The 11,395-nt window shown below is 39.2% G+C and overlaps 1 protein-coding gene across 4 annotated transcripts in view; it reads right to left on the reverse strand.

Moving 5' to 3' along the window:
- Positions 1 to 985: 985 nt before the first annotated feature.
- Positions 986 to 11,395, reverse strand: part of amph (amphiphysin) — a 46,290-nt gene continuing 35,880 nt past the window's right edge. For 3 of the 4 annotated variants that reach the window (XM_020610322.1, XM_020610319.1, XM_020610320.1), the window contains 8 exons: positions 9,907 to 9,933; positions 9,700 to 9,723; positions 8,840 to 9,040; positions 5,761 to 5,802; positions 4,919 to 5,167; positions 2,401 to 2,589; positions 2,156 to 2,257; positions 986 to 2,049 (listed from right to left, as the gene is read on the reverse strand). In XM_020610322.1, the coding sequence (XP_020465978.1) occupies positions 1,945 to 2,049; positions 2,156 to 2,257; positions 2,401 to 2,589; positions 4,919 to 5,167; positions 5,761 to 5,802; positions 8,840 to 9,040; positions 9,700 to 9,723; positions 9,907 to 9,933 (939 nt within the window). In that variant the 3' untranslated portion in view covers positions 986 to 1,944. The remainder of the gene's footprint in view (positions 2,050 to 2,155; positions 2,258 to 2,400; positions 2,590 to 4,918; positions 5,168 to 5,760; positions 5,803 to 8,839; positions 9,041 to 9,699; positions 9,724 to 9,906; positions 9,934 to 11,395) is intronic. The other variant, XM_020610321.1, reaches the window with a different exon arrangement.

Below are 11,395 nucleotides of genomic sequence, written 5' to 3' on the forward strand. Positions count from 1 at the left end.
GCGGGGGGGGCCCCTCCAATGGCGGATCACGGGTGCCAGTCGGTCAGTCACATGCCACCATGTGCGAGGGAGGAAAAAGCATCAGGTGGAAAACCGCCGCCATTAGGAGGCAGGAAACCAGATAACAAAGGCCAACTGGAGACCACCTCTGGGCGGGCAACATGTCTGGGGCTCTGTTGTAGGACCTGTGGGGCAGACGGGGCTTCTCGGTCTCACTACCAGTCGGGTGGCCCAGGAGGAACGCAGAGGAAGGGGTTGGCCATGTGTATGCACGCAGCGGCCTGGGACACTTGGCTCCAAACAAAATTTTGTTGTGTCAAAATAAAATGTGGCCTCTTTTCACAGATCAGTATAGGTGGGGAGGCAGGAGGGAAGGGTGGTGATTGTCCTGTTGACAAGAATTTAATCCATCTTGTTGACTAGGGAGCAAAGATTTGCCAGGTGAATAGACAGGAGTGGAGACCGGTCCCTCTCTGGCATAGCCTCACTAAGGCGCCCGCTCATTTGCCACGCTGGTGTTTCTTCCAGATCCCGTAGATTGCAGCTGCGCCTCCGATCAGAATGTCCATACAGCATTCTTCGTTCACAAAAATTGGAGAAAGGTAGATTGGTGTGAGTTGTCTGATACTTAACAGTTCTTCTCTGGTAAAAGTAATCCAGGATGAGTTGCAAAAAAACGAGAAAACAAAGAAAAACAACAAACACAAGAGAGCACGAGGAACCAAGGTTGCCATAGTCGGCAAAAATGTGCTATTTAGGCTCTATAGGTAGCTTTTTTTTTTTTTTTTTAAACACTTCTGGAAGTGATATTGAACAGGAAATGGCTAGAGGTAGGCTAAAGCAAGCTATGAAAAAACTATGAACAGAAAGTTAAGTATAATGCACAAGTCAGACTATTGAGATATCCTGCTTAATGAATACAAACCCAAATCAGCCATAATATGAAAGACTGTCCTGCTTGCTACAACAAAGGTTGTACAGATTATACCGTATTAGTTCTTATTTATTGACCTTACACAAATGTTTATGGTATTTACATCACAAATACATCTACACAGAGGTTTAACTTCACTAATACAAGAAATGACATATTTGTTGATCTACAAAGTGTTGGAACACAGACACCTGAAATACACCAACATAAATTGCATATTGTATTTGTTTATACTTTTCCCTGTCATCATACTTTCACACATAAATAGCAGATGAGTTCAAACTGTTTTCTGCTTGGCTCGGTTTCTTGAAATTGCAATTTTTAGAAGACACAACATACTAATGTACATTTCTACTTTAATGGTGAATAACTTTTATATTGGAACTGTTGTCCAGTGCTCACATTATATATGTCAATATTCATTTGGAAAAAATAAAAGATTCATCAGTAATTAATCTTCTCATACACCAAAGATCACTACACACTCAACCTTGATATTACAGAAATGATCTAACCATGATTCAAAGGAAACTAATGTCTGAAAAAAGCAGGAAACAACAGTTTCATGTTACACTCAATAACATTTAAATCGATCACAACACTACAGCTCAGGTATATTCCACATCAGAGCAATTATATCGGTACAATATGCTTGTTTTAAAGAAAGTGCAACTTAACTTTATCAGTTTTTTTTCTTCTTGTCTTGCTTTTTGTAAATATTAACATGAAGACATTGCAGCATGCCCAGTAAATTAGGCAGTTCTTTGTTACAGAAATTTTAATTTAATGTCACTTGTGCTGGCAATAGTATTAGTAATTATTACTATGACTTTTATTGTAAGGACATTGGAGAATTTAATCTGCCAGACAATGCATTGTGTTGTTCAGCTCATAGTTGTGCCAGATGAGGATTTTTCTCAGGAAAAGGGTTGGCTACATGCTGATTGAACATCTTCCACATCAATATATTTTTCTTTTGCTCATATTTTCTACCAGCTACACTGACTTTCTTACTCCAAATGCTGGGTAAAATTGTCTGGGAAAAGTCCTTTTTGAGCACCAGCTCCAAGTCTTAGCCAGTCACTTTCTTTGATCCCTGTGAGCCAGCCAGCATCCTGCAGCAACAAAAAAAAAACATTAACAGCCAGATTTAATGTAAACATCCCATTAATGTCTTTCTTCCAGGATATTTGACTTGAATGTGTCACCAGCTGTCCTCACCTGATCCTCTACTGAAACAGTTGGAACCACCAACACCACATCACCACGCTTCAGTTCAAGCTCATCAGGATTTGCAGCCTCAAAGTCATGCATCGTTTTAACCTATACAAAGAAATACAATATAACCGTGTCCACTGGAAACCCATAGCATATTAACCAGCTATGTAAAAACATAACACATATCAAATGTGAGTTTTTAATCTGCTGTTTCAGAAGTGAGCACTTAGCATATGCAGAAGTCCCACCTTGTACAAAAAGTCATCAGGTAATCCCGACACTCCAACTGATGGACTCATGTGTTTCATGGTATGGTTATCACCTGTCACATCATTATCACTGATGGTGGTGGGAGAGATTATGTCAGCATCACGGTCATCATCACCTTCATTACTGGAGGCAGGTTCAATCACTACGGATGGGATCGGCATCTTTTCCTAAAGGAAAAACAACTTTCAGCTCACACATTGATGTTTCACTTTCACAAACACAAGAAGTAACTGTATACACACACAGATAATTAATTAAACACTTAACAAATCCATGGCTTTTCCTGTGTACGTAGTTACACAGAGTTCTAAACATACCAATGCAAAAGTCAAACATAATTACAAAAATTAAGCAGGCAGTCTTTGAACGAGTCATGCCAAGAAAGGTAGGGCAAAAGAAATCAGTTGCTTTGAACACTAAAGCTGGCCTTACACTAGAAGATTATGATAAGACTCAAAGAAAGACTTTTAAAAGACTAGAATCTGACACCCTCTCACATCTAAAGACAATGCATCATTACTCACTGTTTTTACTCAGATTATGATTTTTCAAAGACTGGGGATCATGCAGCATCACTGTTTGTATAACAAAAACTAGATTTTTCTTGAGACAACTTGCCATATGGTCCTGCATTTGGCCCCTAATACCTAACACTTACCCAGTGTTCATAAAGGGGGTGCAAGTTTTAACTAGCTTATATGTACTTCATTTGAATTACTGCTGTGTAGCTTGTGAATTTTCCACCATAGCTCAGTGAGGTATTATAGTAGATGTTTTGGATTACTATGGTTCTGAAAAGTAACTAACTCAAGTTATAAAATACATACAGTGGAGTAAAAATTACAATAGGTTGCTTCTAAAATGTAGTGAAGTCAAAGTATGAAGTAACAAAAAATTAAAATACTCAAAGTACAGATACTGCAAAATTGTACTCAATGCTTGAATAAATGTACTTAGTTACATTACACCACTATTTAAAACAGATTTTAAATGTGATTAACTGCAAGTTACCTATAGGCAATGATGCGATTAATCACAATATTTTAATTGACAGAACTTTTTTTTCCCTACGGTAGCCTATATCATTGCTATATTTTCTATATTTTCATTTTTCTATAATATTTTACTTAAGAAGAATCAATCTGCTTTATTGGCCAGGTGTGTTGGACACACGAGGAATTTGACTCTGGTACATCGGCTCTCAATGTGCAAACAGTAAAGCAGCATAAGGCTGTGTAATATAACAAAGATAAGCAATATTTACAAGCAACAGAAAGTGCAAACAATGCAGAGTAAACAGTATGAACAGATAGTAACAATGCAGACAACAAAGGGATGTTCTTTGAAATGAGATAAATAGGAATAAAAATAGAGTACTTAAAACAGAGTACTAGAGACCTGTACGAGTCTGTATAATTTGTACAACTATATATACACAGGTATTGCACTGAGGTTTATTGTCCAATCATATGGTCATTGGTTAAGTGTTCACCAGAGTGACAGCCTGGGGGAAGGAACTGTTCCTGTGACTAGTTGTCTTGGTGCACAGTGATCTGTAGTGGCCTCCACAGGGGAGGAGTTCAAACAGATTGTGTCCTGGGTGTGACTATATAAACTATAACTATATTAACTATATAAATGTCTATTGTATTAATTGTGATGCTTGCAAATGTATATATTTGCAACGGGAATGCTAATGCTTTGACAGTACTGTATATATAAGTGGTCATAACATGAACTACAGTCCTGTACAGTGTTACCCTATGAATCTGTAACAGAGCAGCAATAACAGTGTATGTGAATTATATCCAACATTGATTGTCCACCACACAATCATTTTTTCCTCCATTTGGTTTACTTTCCTTAAGGCAGTGAAATGGAGCAGTGAATAGCTCTATGCTTCAGTTTTGTTGGAGTTAAAATGACCGTGATTGGCTCTTACCTATCTGTTGCTCACACTGTGTCAGAGGACATTTGCATAAATGTTCCTCTGTAGTGTAGCTGGATGCTTTATGAATCTGACAAGCTCCGGGGGGTGCAAGGTTGCAAAATCAGGCCTCATTAACAATTAATGGTAGCTGTTACTGGCCCAGCTGTTTGAATCCATATGTGTGACCATACCATAGGAAGTCAGCTTTCTCTCACTATTTCATGCAACACAGACATAGCTGCAACTCTCAAAACTGCAGCTCACATTTGCATTTTCAAGCTATATTCTCCAGAACACAAAAACAAAGTAAATCAATGTTGTGTCACTTGGAGAAAGTGCTAGCATGGAACATGTTTGTGTCATTAATCACATTATTCAACAAACGAGCTCGAAGTACAGAATCAACAATAATTTTAAATTCTAAATATATAGCTTATTTATGCATTGTGTAATCACATGATAACCATAGTAATGAAGATGATGGTGATAATAATGTTGATGATAATGATAATGATCATAAATCACAGCAGTGCCATTAGTATGTTATTCTCATTATGTTTACTCACAGCAGGCTTGTCTTCCTTTGGTGTGCCAGAACTTTCGGTTACATCTTCGTCACCAGCAGGGGGGGCTGCAGATTCCTCCACCACCTCATGTGCAGGAGAAGCTGGATGCTCTTCCACCACTCCTCCAGGAGGGGGAAGTCCTGGTTCTTCAATAACAGGTTTATCTTGCTCCTTTGCAGGTTCTGTCAGGGCAGGATCTTGTATCGCTGAGATTTCAGGAGCCTCAGTTGATTCAGTGTTAATTTCATTCTTTCGCAAAAGGAAACAGTGCTCAATTATTAAACAATTCAAATGTGGCACTTTGGAGGCTGACAGTTTGTATAAAATTCAATATAAGAGCTCTCCCATTTCCAAATAGGCCATTCATGAATACTAAGCCAGTGTTGGTGTCAGGCTGTTTTCCATATGTCAGGTAAAAGTATAAAGTTTCCACCACATAAACTGCATAAATTTGTAAGCTGTCTGTCACATACCTGATAATGTGACAAAATATAATTGACATGGAAAGCAAATGACAGGAACAGAGGTCATATCAGAACTAGATTAGTTTTTACTGTATAAGTAATGTGAATATGTAATGTTCTTTATGCTACATACCACATTTAAACAGTTACTGTTGCAATCAGAACAAAAGTTATCAGAATATATTTCACACACCAAAAACTACTGATCCAAATGAAAAAAGAAAGAATTCTGACAAACATTTCAAAAAACTCAAACAAACAGGGTAAAAGGATAGCATTGTTCAACAGAACAGTAAAAGAAATAAATATGCCATTCAATATCATCTACATATCACTAAATGAAATGCTGATGGCTGTATAATTGAATTTCAAACTCACCATCTTATCAAAGTTGGCAAAAAATGTTGGGGCTGTAGCATCCTTCAGGGCGCATGTGTGACAAATAAAGACAAACTTTATAACTGACGATCAGGACAGAAGAACAAATTTATGCATAAAAAAGAGGGTAAAATATTTAGATATGAGACAAAGAGGTAAGGCATAAGGAGACTGATCATTCAGAGAAGGGATATTAACACAAGAAACATTAAGTGAGGGGACTTGAGGAGGTAGGATGTAAAGAGAACGGAATGTTAAAATACATTACTGACACATTACTAGACAAAAGTCTTCTGAGTTTGATGATGCATACATGCAGTTTGGGCCACCATCTACTTTAATGCTCTTAAAACTATCTGACCTCTGAACTCTGTTTCTGTCATCCAAACTTTGACAAAGGGTTAATTATTTGTAGGGGGGTGTTTCTGCAGATTGTTCTTCTCAAGGAATTGATCCTTCTACATTTACATTGTGCTCGTTACCAGTTTTTATAGGTTGACTAGCAGTTGCAGTAGAAGTGTTCAAATCATTTACTAAAGTAAAAGTACCAATACCACAGTGCAGCAATATTCTGTTAAGTAGAAGTCCTGCATTCTAAATGTTAGTATAAAAATATTAGCATCTACAGCAGACCTGGGCATTTTACGGCCTGCGGACCACATCCAGCCCTTTGGGCGTCCCTGTCCGGCCTGCGTGAGGTCCATCAAATCAGAACATGAATGAAAAAAGTTCACAGGTGAACTTAAGATCCCCGACCTACTGGGTGAGAGACAGGTGATGTTGGCCAGCTAACCCTCAAAATGTCAGCTCACGCCAAAAAAAGAAAAGTTGATGCCGAATGCCACGTTTTCAACAAGACGTGGACTGGAAAGTATTTGTTTACAGAAGTCAAAGGTAAAGCAGTGTGCTTAGTTTGTGGTACACAGGTCGCTGTGTCCAAGGATTACAATTTGAATCACCACTATGTGACCAAACATGAGGAGAAATACAAGAACTTGTCGGATGAAGAGTGCGCAAGAGAGTCGGATGCTTTGCTAGTGAAACTGCATAACCAACAAAGACTTTTTACAAAGCTTTCCACACCCAGAGATGCAGCTTTCAAGACAAGTTATGTCATATCCCACAAAATCACCAGAAAAAGTAAGCCGTTTTCTGACTGACAGCTTATTAAAGAGTGTTTGTTGGACTCTGCAGCACTAATATGCCCGGAGAAAAAGGGCGCATATGAGAACGCGCCCCCTCCCGACGCGCTGTAACGAGGAGGGTTGAGGACATCGCAGGAAACCTTTGGATCCACCTACATATGTGAACAGACATTCTCAGTGATGAAGTTCAACAAATCCAGATTTCAATGCACTTGTTCAAGCCCAAGCCAGACTGGATTTCTCTCACTGAACAAGTAAAATGAACTGAAAATGCAAATCTTTACCATACTGCAAAACACCTTTTTAGTGTTATGTGAAGTTGAAAATAAAATGGAACTGTGATGTAATGTTTGTTTTTACTGTTTATTACTTCTATAGGAGTATTTTCCTGTTTGACCTGCACCACAATTTCATATATTTATATAAATATTTATAGAATATGCTTATTCTTCTGATTACCAGTAGCAGCTAATCAACACATATAATTTACTGCTTTTTACAATGGGAGATAATGAATATTGAGCAGAATCAAGTTATCATTGGTTCGACCCTCCAACACAGTTCAGGTTTCTCATGTGGCCCCTTGTAAAAATGAATTGCCCACCCCTGATCTACAGCATCAATTGTAAATATACTTTAAGTAGCAAAAGTAGTCATTATGCAGAATGGCACATTTCACATTAATGTATATGTTATTATTAGATTCTAATTACTCATGAATTATTGTCACTTTAATGTTGCAGCTGGTAAAGATGGAGCTAATTTTGAATTTCCCACCAGGAGCCAATAAAGTCTTACTCTGACTGCTTTTTATTTTTAGTCATCTGATTCTGAAATGCAACAAGCTATTAAAAGTGTCCAATAAATGTAGGAAAGTTCATTTACCTCTGAAATATATTGAAATGTAGCTGCAAAATATGAAATTACTCGAGCAAAGCATCGATACCTGAAAGTTCTGCTTAAGCATGGTACTTGAGTAAGTGTATGTAGTTACTTTCCACCACTGCTGACTGCGGGATGCGTCTTCTAGTTGTTTAAAAGCATATTTCTCCGAATTGTGTTTGGACACAATGATGTGATCATTTCTCAGTTTGTGATGTATTTAGTTTAACTTTGGTCTGCTCAAAGATGAAACAGAACGTTTTTAAGTAGGAAATTAAACTTTGGCTAATGACTGTTAACTTTAATTGTTGAAAGCTTACAACTTCCAGCCTTAACAGTAAAAGCAACAGCAAAAGATGGAACTCTGGGGACAAAATCTAAATTAAACACTGACAAAAAATGCCATAAATCCAAAAGAACACTTGAATTCATCATTGCAAACTGCAAGGTTTTCAGTGTTTTCTCCTGAAAATGGGTGAAAACCATCCCCATCTGAATGTAACATACAGTAGCTTCTCTTTCTGTTTGGCCAAAAGGATCTGAATCAAACTCACCTCCTCTCAGTGTTTCAGCTGAGGGAATACAATCAAATGCACCTATACTCAGAGTTTCAGAACTTTTTCCTTTCTGACTTTCAGAAAGATTTCTGTGAACTGGTCTGAGATCTCTGTTTTCTGGCCAGCTCTTCTTCAGCTAAGTCATTCCTATTCCTGTCTTTTGTGTCACTGTCTGGTGTCAAACTGGTCTGATTTCACCAATCTGCTGCTACGCCATCAGTTGCACTTCCCCGCCCCTCTGAGGCACTGTGGGATGATCTTCATGCAAAAGCTCATCATCTGCACAAAGATGGACCACTTGTCCCCTTTGTCGTGTGTACTATCCTCAATTTGTTCACCATACTCACTGGTGAATCTAGGTCCTGGTGTATACTTCCTATGGTCTTCTTGCACTGCTATGTCTCCCTATGGATCTACCTGCCCTGTGTCATCTTCATCAATTCTGGCTGCAGTGAGATGACAGTGAAGGTTAGTTTGAGAGCCCCAGTTGCTAACCTTGTCTTCAGCTCCTACAGTTGCATTGCTGTCTGGAAGAGAATTCTCTGTGTCGCCACCTGACTGCCAGTCCTGAGCCCCACTCTGTGCTCCCTCTGGCCCAGCAGGAGGGGCTTCGGTTCCAGAAGCTGAATCTCCACTTGCTGATAATGAACCAAAGTCAGCCGACCAGTCAGCAACAAAACCGACATCTGCAGCCTCCTTGTGAAAAGCGGGGAATGCAGTGTTAGAGTCTAACCTCCTGGCCACGGCATGAAAATGCAGTGTGTTTTCAGACAAAAAAGCGCAGGAGAATCATGTAAGAATCCATTCTGGTTGCATATCAGCAGGCTAATCATGGCTGCCATCCAACATATGGATATACATCTCATTTTGCCCTTTATTATCCCATTGTTTGGAAGAAATCGGTTTCTGTCAATTACTGGGTAAAGTAACTCTTAAAAAGAACAAACACTGCCACCATAGTCACAGTCCTGTTCTCCTGATACTGGTAGAAAAATTATTTCTTCAGTGGTTAGGTAGGTACATATATGAAAATAATTAACCTGCATCAAAATCCCTAAAATACATCTTTAAAGATCAACTGTTCAAGTGTACGTATTCAAGAACAATGTCAACACAAGTAAAGATAATGTTGATCAGTGTTAGCTTTGTGCAAGCAGCACCAAGTAAGATCACAAGTGATATTAAGTGGATAAGCCTGAATATAGCAAAGTACTAAAGAGCGAATATTTGAATATACTAATATACTGCAAAGAAACATTGTCATTGTGAAGACTGAGTCTAAAATTAGACTGGTTCGTCACCAGTGAATTATTATGTTTCAGGTGATAAATAAACAGTGCTGTGTGTTTACTTACCGTCTGAGCTGTTTGGGCATTTGCCTTTAAAAAAAAACAAGATGAAAGATGGTTCATATCTGTAGAGTAACTCATGCTGCTCTGTTATTCATTTATTTTTAGAAATGCATTCACTTATAAAATAAACTTTCTCCTCAGTAATTAGTATAAATTTAAAGGATAGGGCAAATGTTTCTTTAAAGAGCTTTAAATACAGACTTTACTCACCGACCATACATCCCAAGGTACAGCTGTCTGAAAGGGGCAGAGCACATGTTAATGTGCCCAACAATGGAAATACAAATACAGTTTATACAGATTAATATCAATAATATATTCATATTAACAGAAACATATCAACTCACAAGCAAGGAACTGCCCTTGCTGAATGTGATTGCTGGTACTGAAGGTGTAGAGGTTCTAGACCAGGGGTGCTCACACTTTTTCGCCTTATGAGCTACTTTTCAAATGACCAAGTCAAAATGATCAACCTACACTAAAAATACTACACACACACACACACACACACAAATATACACACACACACACACACACACACACACACACCATGGTCTTTAACTACAAAATCCCAAATCCTGGGGCAAATCCTGAAAATGAGCACGTCATCATCCACATTTCCCTTCTTCGGAATATTGGTGGTAGATTGGTAGATCAAGCAAACGCACTTCGAATATAACGTTGCGAAAAAAAGTCCTCCTCCCATTCCGTATGGAATGTTTTCAGTACGTTTTCGGTTTCTTACTTGATTCGGCTCCCCTACTCATTTTATACCCTTTAGTAGAAATTTACTTGAAGGCTGACAAGGTAGTTTGCTCACTGGAGTTTTGCAGTAGCTTGTGCGGTTGACTGTGCATGCTTGGTGACTTGTGTGTCAGAAAAGACAAGATTTTAGACTGGCTGCCCTGCATGTCAATCAAGTAGCAAACGTCATAGGGAGGATGGATGATAGGCTATATATGAATGATTGTCACCTTTGGCTTCTCCCGTTAGGGGTCGCCACAGCGAATCATCACACTGACCATTCGCATGTTAACATTTGGCACGTGTTTTACGCTGGATACATCTAATTTATTTTTGAATGGCACCGATTTACCAACACTACCTTTGCGATCGACTGGTTGATCATGATCGACGTATTGGGCACCCCTGTTGTAGTGGGTTTAAAGAGGGTGGGAATTGAAATGATGCAGCTCAAGTCTGGTCCTGCTCCTGAACTTAAGATATTTACATTATCACCCTTAAAGATACATACTGTCAGATTTGATTTTGTTTGATTTTGATTTGATTTGATTTGATTTGATTTATTCTTTCAAACGGGGGCAGCACGGTGGCGCAGTGGTTAGCACCGTTGCCTCACAGCGAGAAGGTTCTGGGTTCGGGCCCCACCCGGGACCTTTCTGTGTGGAGTTTGCATGTTCTCCCCGTGCTTGCGTTGCTTGCGTGGGTTCTCTCCGGGTACTCCGGCTTCCTCCCACAGTCCAAAGACATGCAGCTTAGGTTGATTGGTGTCTCTAAATTGCCCATAGGAGTGTGCGTGTGTGTGGTTGTTTGTCTATGTGTTAGCCCTGTGATGGATTGGCGACCTGTCCAGGGTGTACCCCACCTTCGCCCGATTGCCGGCTGGGATTGGCTCCGGCCCCCCCCGTGACCCCGTTCAGGGATTAAGCGGTAGAAAATGAATGAATGAATGAATGTA

This window comes from Monopterus albus, unplaced genomic scaffold (genome assembly GCF_001952655.1).
Source record: "Monopterus albus unplaced genomic scaffold, M_albus_1.0 scaffold105.1, whole genome shotgun sequence".
NCBI lineage: Eukaryota > Metazoa > Chordata > Actinopteri > Synbranchiformes > Synbranchidae > Monopterus > Monopterus albus.